This window comes from Calypte anna, chromosome 1 (genome assembly GCF_003957555.1).
Source record: "Calypte anna isolate BGI_N300 chromosome 1, bCalAnn1_v1.p, whole genome shotgun sequence".
NCBI classification, from domain to species: domain Eukaryota; kingdom Metazoa; phylum Chordata; class Aves; order Apodiformes; family Trochilidae; genus Calypte; species Calypte anna.
Genome location: NC_044244.1, coordinates 44,578,011 through 44,593,576, shown reverse-complemented (window position 1 = coordinate 44,593,576; position 15,566 = coordinate 44,578,011). Strand labels below are relative to the sequence as shown.

The 15,566-nt window shown below is 37.2% G+C and overlaps 1 protein-coding gene across 4 annotated transcripts in view; it reads left to right on the top strand.

Annotated features, from left to right (window-relative positions):
• The window catches only part of BCAT1 (branched chain amino acid transaminase 1), a 62,304-nt gene extending 48,495 nt beyond the window's left edge, over nucleotides 1-13,809 (top strand). Inside the window, exons 9-11 of one of the 4 annotated variants that reach the window (XM_030468084.1) lie at nucleotides 488-628; nucleotides 2,368-2,442; nucleotides 6,983-13,809. In XM_030468084.1, the coding sequence (XP_030323944.1) occupies nucleotides 488-628; nucleotides 2,368-2,442; nucleotides 6,983-7,024 (258 nt within the window). In that variant the 3' untranslated portion in view covers nucleotides 7,025-13,809. Of the gene's footprint in view, nucleotides 1-487; nucleotides 629-2,367; nucleotides 2,443-3,327; nucleotides 3,399-6,982 lie in introns of those variants that run through there. The other 3 variants (XM_030468076.1, XM_030468071.1, XM_030468072.1) reach the window with 3 other exon arrangements.
• Nucleotides 13,810-15,566: the final 1,757 nt, after the last annotated feature.

Below are 15,566 nucleotides of genomic sequence, written 5' to 3'. Positions count from 1 at the left end.
ATATTAAAACTGTCTAGTACTAACTGATTTACTTATACTTTCAGTACAGTTATTTTTTTATGTGACAGCTGTGTGATTTTCATGAAGGATTAAAGAAATGTATTACATATTGTTGGCATTGCAGGTGGAACTAACAAAATGTATTCTGCATAGGAATTATCTGAGAGTGGGATGCAGAGCTGTCTTGACATAACTAAATAATTTTTGTAAATTTGTAATTTTTGTAACCCATGACAAAATCTTCTGTGTTATCTCTTAGGGCAATATTGATATTCTGAAGGAATAGCTTAGTCATCAACATTGTATCTGGCAAACCACTGGCTTACTTGAAGGTCATTCTTTTGATTATAGTCTATCTTGTATGATACTAGGAGATGAAAAGGTGGCAGTCAATGTTTGACTGTAAGAGATATTTTGACATGGAAAACAAAAACAAAAGCAATTTTTAATTTTTTTACAGTTTTTGTGGTTATTTTTTCTTGTGCAGGGGGAATTTAAGGTGTCTGAGCGATACATCACCATGAGTGACCTGACAGCTGCCTTGGAAGAGAACAGAGTAAAGGAGATGTTTGGTGCTGGAACAGCTTGTATTGTATGTCCTATCTCTAAAATTTTGTATAAGGGCGAGGTAAGATAATGTTTTGGTTTGGCTTGGTTGTTTTTTTCCCCCCTCCTCCTTTCTTCAGAATTGTGTCATAATTAATTGCAGCTGAAGCCAAAAATAAAACCAAAACTCAAGTGAGGTAGAAAAGGAGTGCTGCCAGAGGCTCCAGGAAAGATGAACAGTATAAGTATGTTGTTTCCTAAGTAAGTTACTAGTTGTCAGAAGAGACCATTCCCTCTTATTTTCTGAGTTTTTATAATAGTTAAATTAATAAAATATCAATTCCACACAGAAGAAAATAAAATCCACGATAGTTCCCAGCCCATTTAAATATATATAAAAATACATTCTCCCACATTTTTAATTGAAATTTTTTTCTGAACTTAAGGCACCTGGCAAAGGTAAACGGAGGAAAGACCTTTGCAGGGAACCAAATTTACTTTTTCATGTTCGTCTCTTCTTCAGCCCTCCTTGCTGGGAGCCCAGCTCTGATGGAAGAGCTGCTTCAGGAAGCAGCACAGCTCTTTCCACCAACTGTACCCCACATGGGAGATTTCTCCTGCAGGTGGAATTCCACAGGCACTCTTAAGTTGACTTGATGCTGTGTGGCCAATCCAGAGTTAGTTCAGAAGGTTGGAAAATTGCTGCTGTATATATGGATGTGTTCTGCTCCATTAAATATGACGAATACAGTACAAATCTGTTAGGTGATACTTCTTGGATTAAGAAGAGGTAATGAATAGAGTAGAGTAGAGTAGAATAGAATAGACTATTTCAGTTGGAAGTGACCTACAGTGGTCATCTAGTACAACAGACTGACCAGTTCAAGGATGACCAGAAGTTAAAGCATGTTGTTAAGGGCATTGTCCAAATGCCTCTCAAACACTGACAGGCTTGGGGCATTTACCACATCTCTAGGAAGCCTGTTTCAGTCTGTGATCACTCTTTTTGTAAAGAAATGCATTCTGAGCCTCCCCTGATGCAGCTTTGAACCATTCCTGTCACTGGCTACCAGGAAAATGAATCAGCACCTCCCTCTCCCTCTCCTGAGGAAAATGCTGAGTGCATGTTCTCCAAACTAGACAAGCCTGAAGTCCTCAGCCACTCCTCACAGGACATACCTTCTGGCCTTTCACCAACTTTGTTACCCTCCTCTGGACACATTCAAGCACCTTCACATCCTTCTTAAATTGTAGGGCCCAGAACTGCACAGAGCAGTCAAGGGGAGGCTTGACTGCTGAATACAGTGAGAGAGTCACCTCTTTTGACAGGCTGGTAATACTGTGTTTGATACACCCCAGGATGCCAGAGCAGCCAATGCGGAATCATATTGATTGTATAAATCATTTCATACGTATATATATATGATATTATCAGATGCTAAGATAATATTTGAGACATCAAGGTGCTGAGTGTTGATGAGTATTACAAGTGTACCTATTGCCTTTCTACATGATGTACTTTAAAATAAAATACTTTACCTAGTTTTTCTTCTCCTGCCTGTTCAATAAACATTCTGTTTTGGACAGATCTTTTGAGAGGTTTAGATGAGCCTTTGTTTAAAAATAGCATAACAATTCAACTAACTTTTCACTGGCTCAGCATGTCCTTCTATAAAAACATTGCTATAATCCTTGCCTGCTTGTAAAAGGACTTGAAAGCTTGATAAATATTTGTTAAAATTCTTGATGACCCTAAGGTAGTCCTGTATATGTAAAGGTATTATTATATGTTATTCTCTCTCCTCTCTTCTTCATTGTCAGCATTTGCACATTCCAACCATGGAGAATGGACCTCAGTTAGCAACTCGTTTCCTGAATAAACTGAGTGATATCCAGGTAAGGCACTTCCTCTTCATTAAGCAAATCAAATAGTAAAGGCAAAAATTTGAAAATATTTGAAATAGCCTTTTAATATTAGTTCTATAGGCAGCATTTAATAATAATATAGGCTCTTTTGTTTGCTGTGGTTATTCTACCGTTTTTGTTTGTTTGTTGAGAAAATATGATATGGATGGGAGTGATAAATTGCTTTTCCCTGTTCCTCTTGGAAGCTGGATAAGGGTTTTAAGATTTTACTGTTGTCAGTGAAATCCAGTACTGTTGCTGTAAGTTTCTTTTTAAAGGACCATCTTAACTATGATTGCAAAATAATATAAGCAAATCAACAAGGAGATGGGTGAAGTAGTTATCACTCACTAAGCACAGCCAGCTGATCACAATTTCTGTTCCTCAGCATCTTTCCAATCACACTCATGTCTTGCTCTAAAAAATCCTCTGTCATTTGCTAAATACCAAAGCCTCTTTGGAGTCTGTGCTTGACCTTGATGTCTGCGCTTAGGAGTCAATCCATCCTTAGTTAAAGTCAATAAGCAGAACGTGATGGCATTTCTTATTTTAGTTGATTGTTTTCTTTATTTAGCATAGTTTATGGTGTAGAGGATTTGGGAGTAAGGGTAGGTCTTAGCAAATTAGACACCCCTTTATTTAAGATCAAGGAGCTCCTTGGCAGTGTTGCCATGATTTCTTCCAATCAAGTCTGATGGTTGCTGTTCTGCATTCTTAGCTTTTGGCTCAAGAGGTTCTTAGATTTTCTACTGAAATTTTTAGCCTTGAATGAAGAAACTTTCTCAAAGATTGTGCAAAGTATTGCACCACATAGGAGCCATAAATCAAGCATAACTTTTTAAAGTCTTCAAATTGATTTTTCCTTCTGATTTACAGGTCCCTTACTGGTGCATAGAAATAATCTGACACAAGGTTCTTCTGATGAGACCCTAAACAAAAACTACTCATGAATTGTATTCTGCTTTCATATGTTGACCCACCTAAAATCCCTTGGTACCCACATTCATATATGTAATGTTATTTATTCAGTGCTTTGTGCTATGATGCAATCCAAGTTTAAATCCATTGCTATTAGTTACAGAATTTTTTGCTTAATTCAAGCAGGGTGAAGCAACCTGAGATAAGAGGAAGTCAGGCCATCTTGTATCATTTCAGTGGTTCTTCTGTATTCTTGTTCCTCTACATATTTTCACTTTTCACTGTCGTTTATTTCTCCAGCATAGCAACTTTCTTTTTCTCCTTCCTGCCCTGCCTCCTCCCCTCTCCAAGACTTGCAGTTTAAATAATGCAGCAAAAACACTTGACTGTTCTTTGCTAGGAGGTTAACATGGGGTCAGCAGCATCTCTTTTTCTTTACAGTAGTATTGTACATTTCTGTCAACTCAGGGAGGAAAGAATTCCTGATATTCTGGCACCTTTGGGTTGGTGGCTGAGACAACTATCATGGGGGCAAAGGGAGATGCTCTCCTGCCATGTTTCTCTTGTGTCAGCTGTGCCAACCATAAAGCCTTGGGATCTGGATCTTTCTCTTCAAGCAGTGGGACTGACAGCTAGGAAGAAACAGTCATTTTTAGTTCTAAATTTTAGGGTGAGAGGCTCAGTATTTCACGTATCCATGTCAGTTACATATAACATTTTTATCACCTTACTGTGAGAAAGCACAGTGGCCTTTCTCCAGATTCCCCCTACATAGCACAGTTTTATTTCGTGTCTCTCATCCTAAATGCCTCATATACCTATCTAAAATAACTGTTGGTGTCCATCACTTTATTTTTCTTGTTGTCTTGCATCCAGATTTATTTCAAAGCCTTTTCTATATTCTACCAGGATGAAAAAAAAAAACCAAAACTCTTTGCAGTGTTATTGTATTATTGTCATGTCATATTTGGATGGTCTGAGACTGTGACTCCAAAGAACATCCAAGTTCTGAAGAACAAAATGCAATGGAAATCAAAGGCAACCTCGTCTTCTGTCTCTGTGATGTGCTGTTGCCTGAGCTAGGGCAATGTATCCATTTCATGTTGGACAACAGACCTTGGTAAAAAAGTGAAAATTCTCAATACCAACATTGGCCTGCATTTGAACCTGTGACCAAGAGGTGCTGAGCTCCCTATCCAATATCATTATATCAATTCCCCTGAGTATAATACATGCTTGTTTAACATTTTTGGATTATCATCATTATTGTGTTTCCAAGTCTATTTTCATGCTGCTCATTGTTCTTTTGCAAGTTTTCTGTGTTCAACAGGATTTCTTTAGATTTGAACAGCTGTTCAGTGGAACAAGAGCTAGAGTGACAAATTAGAAACTCATGGGCAGAACTGATTCCATTTCTCATGCTAATTGAGAGAGACAGTAGTAGCACTGCAATGCACATTTCCTTTCCTATCACTGAGTGGAACTTATGATTACTAAAAGATACTTGATTAAGATTTTAGAATAAATCAATTACTTTGTGTACAGCAATGGTGTGCTTATGAGTGAATAAGTCATAGTACACTGTCTTCTATAACCACTTGAGTTAGAAGATTTAGAGATGAGTTTCTTTTCTCTGGGAATACAGTCAATGAAATACCACTCAGATGTTGTAGGGGTTTGTGATTTTTGGTTGGGTTGGTTTTTGTTTTTTTTTTGCATTCCATGCTTTGGGAATAAACAAGCTTTTGCTATGCTCTTTAAAGTGTAGATTGCATGAAACTTAGAAGGGATGGATGTATGGTCTAAACAATAACAATACAAAATACATTTAAACACTGCAGTCAAGACAGCATTGAATACACATGTAGTCTAAGACCATATCTATCTCAAAACTGCATAATCTAAATGGCTAGGCCAGCTGAGGATGGATGTTAATTTTTACAAAGCAGGAACTGTACAGGGAAAAAGAGGAATAGGATTGTCTAGCTGGAAGTCACAAAAGCTTTGACAGAATCATAAAAACTAAATCTTTTATTTCCAGAATGAAGACATCTTTACAGTGATAAGATGTTGATTCCCCTTCATTCCCCTTTTAATTCTGGAAGCATTTCCAAACTGCAGTAAAAAAAGCAACTCAGACCAGCATTTGCAATTTCTGAAATCAGCATCAGAGCATTAGATGATGCAACTACCTAAAGTTAACAAAACTTACAAATAATCCCCTGGCCTGACTTCCTTCTGATCTGGGGCAGGTGAAGGTGCCACTTTTTCTCCAAGAAGCAGTGATATGAATGTCAAAGACATCAATATTTTTCTCTCTTTGCCCCATCCTCAATAAAAATTCTTCATGTTAGGGTAATCCACTACTTTGTGGTTAAAAAAAAAAAAAAGATTAAAAAAATATACATCTGCTTTTTCTTGGTTAGAGTTCCCAAGGCAACCACACTGACATCTGGGAATATAAACTGGAAATCCTTTGAGCAAGTAATTCATCCAAGGTCCCGTGTAGAGCCAAAGCAGTTTTTAGTCAACCATATTGCAGACTGCAGAACAAGATCAGCAGATGTGGTAATAAAAAGTAGTTGTGGTACACGTGGAGTTTCTTTAGAAGCTTTACGTGCTGGATTAGAGAGTAAAGGAAACTGAGCAAGGAAATTGCTTTGTGGATCCAGAAGTGTGTTTTTTCTGTCTCAGCCTAATTTGTCTTTTCCCTGCTTTACTGACCCTTTATCACCATTCCTGATGATGTACAACCTGGATTGGAGGAACTTCCTTTATTATGTCTGAAAAAGTGATCATCAAATCATCTTTCCAGCTTACATCAAGTCTCTAAAAGCAGTCTTTGTTCCTTGGTGAAAAGTTTTTTCCATCTCCCTGAATATGATACTATGAGAGAAAGGGCTTCCAGTTTCTATCTGCCACTACTCTGTCCACCTCTACTTTCCTTGAGCCTTCTGTGCCTCTCTGGTGCACTATTTACAGGGCTGGTGACAAAGAGCTTTAAAATGTAGGATCAGTTTAACAACGAAAAGTGCTTCTTTGGGACTGTGTATTCTCTCCTACAAGGGAATACAGCAGGTTGCCTTCGTCTGTGCCTGGTGATACTCTTGGTTTGCATATAAAAAGATTACTTGTTTTATTTGGGTTGCAATTCTTTCTAATTGTACTCTGTGGTATTTGTGATCAGTTTTCTTTCAAATTTAATCAGAGCATGGTAATAAAAAGCCATCTTGAAAATCAAAAGAAATAAAAACAAATGTGTTTTTTTATTGTAGACTGAGCAGGAGAATACTTATGAATGAAGTAGTGAACTGACCTCAGGGAATAACTATTCAATTGATGGAAAGCTCTAGTGAAGCTAAACTGTACTGTATCATCTCCAGTGACTATCAGTATTGCCCCTTCCTGGGCTACTTAGTGGAAGATGTATAAAACCTCAAGCTGCCTTTAGGCTTTTCTTAAATCAAAGACAGAAGTAAAGGCATAAGAATTAATGTAAACTGTTATCTGAGTGGTGGATATGAATTTTTCTGAGGGCAAACCTAAGTTATCATAATTGTAACACTGTTACTTTTAACTTGTATCCTCAAGCTCTATTTTTGCTTTGTTTCAGTATGGAAGAGAAGACAGTGATTGGGTGGTGCTGGTGTCCTGAAAGTGGAAGAGTTCAGTCAGAGCCTCCAGACCAAACAGACCTGAATAATGGCAACTTCTGTAGCTGCCTGTGTGTAGCATAGTTTCTGTATCAATTTGCTCCCCAGGATGATTGTTTCCACAATCTGGCAAATGTGAACACAATCATTTTGATTTCTACTGTAATCCTTTTAGTAGAAGCCTGTTTTCTTGGTAGAGGTGCTAAATGTAAGCAATAGAACTTTCCTAATGGTTTTATTAGTGCCTCCTTTATCTTATGTACAGTCTGAAAACTTGTAAAATGCTCTTCAACTGCTCTTCAGTTTGTTTGGTTTGTTTTCACTGCCATCACCAGCAGAGCACGTCTGGTATAACACAAAGACGTGTCCTGTTTGTTTGCCACAGGGTTCTGTTGACATTATTCTGCCTTTTGCTCTGTGTTTGGGAAACAATTAAGTTTAGCCATAGGTTCTTTCCTTTCACACTTTGCTTGGATGGGAGATTTCCTGAGTTTGCAGAGCCAGTTAGATCCCCTCATCCTTACTCTGCCAAATAACAGCTCTGTCCTTTAGGCCAAAATTCTCAAGTCGATCTAGGCTGGAATATATTCTCTGTTGGCCTGTTGCCATTGCATCCTTGGGGATATGCAGAGGCTGTTTAGGCAACACTACTGCTCTAATAGTCAAATTTACAGGGCTGGGCCAAGCCAGGCCCTGCTGAGACAAGCATCACCTTCAGTCTGGCCCTAGCATGGAGCTGGGCACTGCAGACTCAGTGTTGCCTTCAGAGTGACTCTCTAGAAAATAATAACTAGACAGCCACTGCTGTGAAAATTGAACCACTCCAGAGCAACCACACCTTTGTTTTGAGGAGTTTCTTTCAACATCCACTCACAGTATTTAAAGTAGCAAAATGTTTTGCTTGTCCCCTTGGCATGTGCTGTGAAATGTATCCAGCCTCCGTTGACACGCGTGTACCTTAATAGGGCCCTCCCATTAAGGAACAAACTATGTTGTCAACAGAAAATACCTAGCACAGGAAGGAAAGGTGTTTCATTCAAACTCTGGTTTTGTTCTAATTAAGCATTAATATACCCCTGCTCTCTCAGATGCAGGCTTGGTACTATCTGGAAGCAATACAGAGCATGTAGCCCATAGTTAGGGAAGTAAATTCTGCATATGTTCACTACCAATTATACTGTAATATTTATTAGCTTTCTGTTTTTGCACACAGCTTTGTTGAGCAGCTTTAAGATACCTCTTGCCAAAAAGGATCATCATATTTCTGTTTCAACATTCCAAAGTGCTACTTCAGTGTAAAACTGGTGGAATTTGACAGTGATGGAGTCTGATAAGAAGTAAAAGCAAAACATTTATTGCTGGAGATGCACCAGTATTAAGGGAAATATTTAGCACTTTATTTTCTTTAAGACCCAAAACTCTCTCTCCCACGCTTAGTAAGTCCTTTGTAGTCACTGGCATTTGTTCATCCAGTTTAAAAAGACAAAGTGTAAGTTCTATTAGACCATCTATGCCTTATGTAACTGCTAAAAAGCAGCCTTATGGCTTTCCTGATCATTTTTTATCAGATTTTAATGACGACCTCTACTTAGCCATTACTTTCTTTTGCTCCCTCATATCCTGAATTTTCCTGTCTTTCACTGCAGTCCAGTCTGATCTTTTAATGAAGAACAGTTGAAGGTTCTCTCTAACAATATGACTATTGTTAATCTTCTTTTTGATCGTTTTCTCTTTAGACTACAAATGCAAGCACAAAATGTTATTTCACTTACCATAGCAATAGTTTGTGTATCTAATTTTCTGACTATTGGAATCTGTATTATGTGCTGGTCTTCATTCAATATATTACTATGTGTTATAAGCTGCTGGTAGTAATTTTATTTAATTAGATGGGTGGAAAAATTAACATGGGCGGTACGTCGGGGTGCAATATGGGGTAGAGTGTTTTATCCAATGAGAGAAGAATCATAACTAAAGAGTGCCTTCAACTAGAGTGTGGCAAGGAGCTCTCTAAAAATTATGTAATGAACAGCCACATGAGGTTTCCTGTTACTGAACTATCTACCTTGTCCCCATGTATTCATCTTAGATTTAGCAGCAAAAGGAAAAGTGGAAATATCTAATTTCAGATGCATGGCAAAGTGGTTGTAAAATACCTTATCATCTCAGGATGTTGACAGAGTTGGCAGGTCATAAATCAGGAATCCCTGTGAAGACATTGATATTCCAGTAGTAATCTGTTCGCTAGTCAGAATGAATAAAGACTAACTAGAAAAATTATTTTACTGTGCTGTAAACATAAAAGTTTTGTAAAACTGTTCTTAAGTTGGATGCAAGTAATTTAATGAGAGGAAACCAGGTGTTATCATTTATTGTGATTTGCACCCTTCCCTGCACTGACCAGAGAGACACCTTTCCTATTACTGCATGTTTTGAATGGATGGAGAGTTCAAAATTATGATAGTTGAAACTGGAATCACTCACAGAAATGCATAGACTTTTCTACCAGAAAGAATGAAAATGTAATGTGTGAATGTTAACTGTTGTCTTTAACATATTGGTTCATTGCTTTACTCTGGCTATGTCAATTCAAAGCTGTGCTTGTTTCAGAATGAGATCCAAGTGAATAGGTTCTAGATTTTAAACTTCAAAACCTAAATAAGGGAGCTGATGGGTTAGTGTAATATAGAAAATTATTCTGATATTTCATGCTGTCTTACCCTGCGTTCTGCTACTGCTTTTTATCCTGTTAACCAAAGGAAAGAAATAATATGTGTAAATAATAGTATTTGGTATTACATTCTCTGTTTTCGCCTGTAAAATTTAGGAGGGAACTGTGGCATTCCCTGAGCTAATAATGAGCTGTAAAAGAACATCTGCACATCTTTTCTCCATTTGCCCTGTTTGTTTAATTGCAACAGATTTATACAGAAAGAATTTGGTACATCATAACTAAGCAATTATCCACTCTTCATCACTTACTTATGGTTCTGCTAATTGATCATTTAAGACAAAAGATAGTCTAACATTAGGAGAATTTGAGACTGTTCTAAAAAGATCAACAATTTAATATTGTTGTGTTATACTTGCATAATTGGCTCGAGTTATTTAATGTTTAATTCGGTTGATCAAATGAGATTCAGCCTTTCACATGCTTATGTTTCACAAATAATGGTACTTCAAAATTATAATAATGAACTCTAATTTTTGTATGTTCTTTTTTCTCCCCTTCATTCTTTTGATTATTATTTTCAGTAGTAAGCATGTCCTTGATTTTCAGTTTGGTGAGCATTATTCATGCATAAGGAAAGAGGAAAAAACTCTTTCAAAAGAGAGAATTTTCATGGATATAAGCTGTTCAGATGCCTGGAGTTATGGCCTTACTTAACTAGATAGAGCAAATTGGCTGAAATTTTACAGGGAGAGATTTTGGTGAGAATGCTAACAAAGGGTCCTGCTTAAGGTAGATAATCTGCTCAGTTTGTAGCAATGCAAAGCAAGCATGATTTTTATGGGATATAGATTGGAAATCTGATGAGACAAAAGCCAGATAATGAGATCTCTCTGCACAGCCATTGCTGAAACATTTTCAAATATCTCAAGCCAAAAAGTAGTTGTCCTCCACTCCTTTTTTTAGATAAACTCTTGTTTAGGGTTTACCTAATTCAACAGAGAGATATTGTTGATCCTTTCCTGTGTACTTATTTTACACTTATTTTTCCTCAGGTGTGAAGCATCGTAATTTGGCCAAATGTGGTATTTGACAGAGTCATTTGATGTGCAAGTTATTTGAAATGTCTGTCAAATACATGGTATTCCAAGGAGACAAACAGAAAAACAGCTGGGACTGATCTCATAGCCACCTAATTAGAGGAGGAGCCCTCTTGAATTCAAAAGCCTCTCCAATATAATCTGCATATTCTCAACAAATTTCTTAATGTGATCTCTCTGTTGATAGTGCCTTGCTATGATAGAATACAGAGATGGTAGCACAGCCTTGCAGACTATGGCCCATTGGCTCTCTCTGCATGAGATTCTCCCTACTTATGGTAAGTTTTTAATATTCTAGTGGCAGGCTTGGATACTGAGAGGTGGCCATGTGTAAACAATGGCTGGGCATGCCCTGGGGTGGTCTTTTCCTTGCTGTCCTTTCCTCTCTAAACAGACTTGTGACCCCTTTTCTTCAGCCTTCTCTAATATTGCCTCTTAGTCTTATATCTAAAAGTGACCATTTAATCAAATTGTCATTCTTTTTACTTTTAGTAGTAGTGACAGTTAAGAAAAAAAAACCAAAAAAAACCCCAGAAAACAGAAAACCAAAAAGTGTTTTGTTCATCTTGCAGGGTTTTCAGACTCAGAATTGTGCTTTACTATCTGTATATGTAATGCCTGAACAGACTGCCACGTTGTGATCCTGGACAAGTTATCTAACCTCCCTGTAAGTGCAGAGTAGTATTACTATCACTTATTACACTTTGAACTCTAAGCCAAAGTTTTGCATAATAACTTATTTTACTACAGATCAAAAAAGCTTTCCAAAAAGCTTTTTAAGGGGCAGTGGAAGACATAAGGTAAAAGCCAGTATTCTAAGGATTGCTTTAGAGTGGGAGTATCTTGACTACTCAGGACAAAAATGTTATTTGGATGAGAAATATGTTTAAGGTTTGCTCTATGAATCCACAGACGAATAAAATATATATTTCAGAATATAAAGTAGCATACTGAAAGAACTTGAAAAGACAATTCACCTCTGCTTCCCAAACAGTGCTATCTTATTTAAAAGTGATTTTTGAAGGAAGCATTGTACTTCTCAGTATAGAGCCATTAGATTAAGACTATTCTAGAGGTACACTTTGACATGTAGCACCAAGAGAGACCTCTTTATCAATCCTGACTACAAATTTTCTGAACTGTAATCTTTGCTGTGCTTTTACTGTATTTTATCACTATCCTCAATATTTGGAAAAATAATTCATAGGTCCTAAATCATTGAAGCTAAGAAACTCTTTAATAAGTATTTATATTTTTAGTCATAGTAGCAAAAGGCAATATTGGTATTGCCGTGGAGAAAAATTGTAGTAAGTCCATGCCTTGCTTTAAGCTTTATGGTTATTAGTGGGAATTTCAGGATATTTTCCCTGACTGTACAAAATCTGAGTGCCATCTATAGCACAGTTGTCAAATATAAAGCCAACTCCATAAACAACATTAACTTCTCCATTACCTTGAACTGCAACAGTTAGGTACATTAAGGCTAGCAGTTGTGGAACAGTACTGAGTTAGAATAGTCAAGAGTCATATTTGGGACAAAACTTTGGAACTAGTAGCTCAGATAGAAAGAAATCTCATAGACCACAATAGAGAGTTTAACCATTCCCAATTTACTAAAAACAATAGTGACTGTATTCACCAGTAATAGCAGCACTGCTAGATCCTCATCCCTCACCCTGAACATGAATTTATACTGTTCACTTATCTTAAATTTTAATTTATTGTGTCTGATTTTTACTACAATCCTGAATTATTATGCCATGCTTTAAAAAAAATTAAATCTTAAATTTCACTTTAGTTGGAAGATATTGAGGAGGATTTAAGACCTTGATATAGAATTTTACAGTCTTTAAAATATCTGCTGGATGAAGTCAAGGTTGAAAAAGTAAAGATACTGTACCCTACTAGCATACTCTTGGATTTTTAGTAATTAGTCTGCAACGAATGCCAGACCCATAAGTAAAGTGAAAAGTCTTCTGACTCCAGAACAGGCATGCTAAAGGAGTAAGGTTAAACTTTCTCCATAAGTCAGTCAAGACAGGAGGTCAGAAATATACCATTACCATTCTTATTCAGTCCCAAACGGACTATCCAGGCATAACAAATATTTAGCAGGATGGTAGGTTTCTGTTTAATAATGCACTTATTCAGTTGCTTAAATACTTATATCTGTGCCTACGTTTTGAGAAATTGAACCCTTTTATTTTAATTAAAATTTGCAATGCAATTTTATATGTCACGAGGCAGTAAAATGTTAGTTCCATACAAACAGGTAAAACTCCAGATCATCTAACAGTGAGAAACAGGTCAGTGGCCTATTCTGTTCCCATAATTTAAACTAATTTTCTAATGGCCTCATAGCCGACTAGAACCACAAGTAGGACACAGATATATCTCTGACTCTATTCTATAGTTTAGGATGTTGACAAAGAGTGGACTCTAGCTTGGCCTCTATAGTAGAGAATGACAGAATGTAGAAGATTCTTTGCCATGATGGATAAGGATTTTATCTGAACCTATTTGCAAGTAATTTCTGTCAAAGCAGTGAATTTGGAAAAAGATAACCCAATCTACCTGACCTTTTAGGCTTTTAGAAGGGTGCTGTAGTAGTTGTAGCATATAAACAATGGGAAATTAACAACTTAAAGAGAGAGAAGTAAACACCTCTGAAGGGTCTCTGTTTTCTCAAATGTTAAAGTTAACTGTGTATTTTACAAGGATCTGAGCATATAAAAGCACTTAAAGACAGATGTGTGAAAAAGTACTGGATAAACTAAAGGAAACTCTACCTCAGTCTTCTCTAAAGGTTTTGTAGAAGTACAATTAAGCACTCCTAATAGCATTGTTATGTGCAGACCATCTGGCATGAAAGAAACAATTTATATTTGTATGTCTATAAATCCTGTAATAACTGTATTTTGCTGGCAGTAGAAACAGTCTATACTCTTTGCAGTTTTCCTCATCAAATCTATAATTATGCAATGTTTCTGTCTCGAATAAAGGAATTTAATGGGCACCTGTTTGTGGCATGTTATGAAATCATCATTGTTGAGTACAGCTAACTAAACATAATTATCGAATAGATGGGAGCTGTTGTGAAATATATTCTTGAAGGCTGTATTAAAAGAAGAAGAGAATCACTGAATGAAATGTGGCATTTAAGAAGAGCAGAGCAAGATATAAGTGGTGAGACATATAAGCTAACTCTGTAGTAAAAATTCAGAGCCCATCTTCTGCCTTCTGGCTTCCACTGTAATCTAAGGGTATGAGAAAGAATGAGACTTTAACAATGGCAGATAAACCATTGGCAACCTTTCCAAGCTTGGAGGTTTTGTTTCACTTAAAATAAAATGCTGGACAAATCAAGCAGCGAAGCCACTTACCTGATAACCATGCTGGAATGAAATGGCATTTAATGTACCAGAATTGTATAGCAGTAACTGAATTCAGCCACCATTCTGAGGGTTTTGGGGTGATAAACTCAAGAGAGAGAAGAAAGCCAGAAAACAGCATTATACTTAGAGCACTTACTTCATAGGGCATTTTTCTATAATCATTATTCTAAAATCAACCAATGGGGACCCCTTTGAAGATGGAAAGTACTGAAAAGTGAATGTCATTAAAATCTTGATATTTGCCATGTGTAGCAACTACATTTACCAAAATACTTGACGTATTCCCCCTTTTCAGGGCAGGAAATGTAAAAAGGTGGTGCTGACCCATGCTGTGGAAAAGTAGACATCAGGGTAAATTTCCTACCTGGTTTAGTTCTCAGTGACTGCAGAGAAATTTGGCATGGATACAGGATACTTTAAAGAAGCTGTAGACAGGTAAGTCCTAAGAGTTGTTAATTAGTGCTAGGAGAATGAGCCTAACATGTCAGAATCAGACTTTATTCCTGTATTTGGCAGCCCTACTTTCATCCTAGGAGAATGTTTCTTAACTGTAACTCCAGCTTGAGCTTCAGTAAGACAGCTTTCAAAACTTGCTTATTCCAAGTAGTAATAATCTGAAGCCCCCTCCTACAAGGTGGTAAGTGGGCTTCAGGGTTAGGCAGACATTCATTTTAGAATGAATGTTCCTTTTGGAACATCTCAGTAGCTAGAAATATTTCTGATCTGGGATACATGGTTTTGTAGAATTGATGTAACAAAAAATATTTTAAAATATTACAGAGGGAGGACAAAGCAGAACGTAAAAACTGCATTCTGTACAGATAACCAAGATAGGGAAAAAAGTCTGAGATTCCAAAATAAGCAGTCAATATCATAGAATCATAGAATGTTTTGGGTTGGAAAGGACCTCAAAGATCATCCAGTTCCAACCCCCCTGCATGGGCAGGGACACCTCCCACTAGACCAGGTTGCTCAAAGTCCCATCCAGCCTGGCTTTGAACAGTTCCAGGGAGAAGCCATAACCTCCTTGGTAAACCTGGTCCAGTGTCTTGTCACCCTCACAGGAAAGAATTTCTTCCTAACATCTAGCCTAAACTTACCCTCTTCAATCTTTAAACCATTGCCCCATGTCCTCTCACTACACACCCATGTAAAAAGACCTACCCCAGCTTTCTTGTAAGCCCCCTTCAGATTTTGGAAGTTTGCTGTAAGACCAGAATTAGAAATGCCAGTTTTGAGGGTATATCAACCTAAATGCTGAATTTCAGTTCTTCATTGCCTTTGCTTTCCTTAATTTTCTTCATTTCCTTTGCTCAGTGTACTGATAAGGTGGCATCACAGTGGTGATTTTAACAGAGCTGCTAAGGAGCCAAATTTT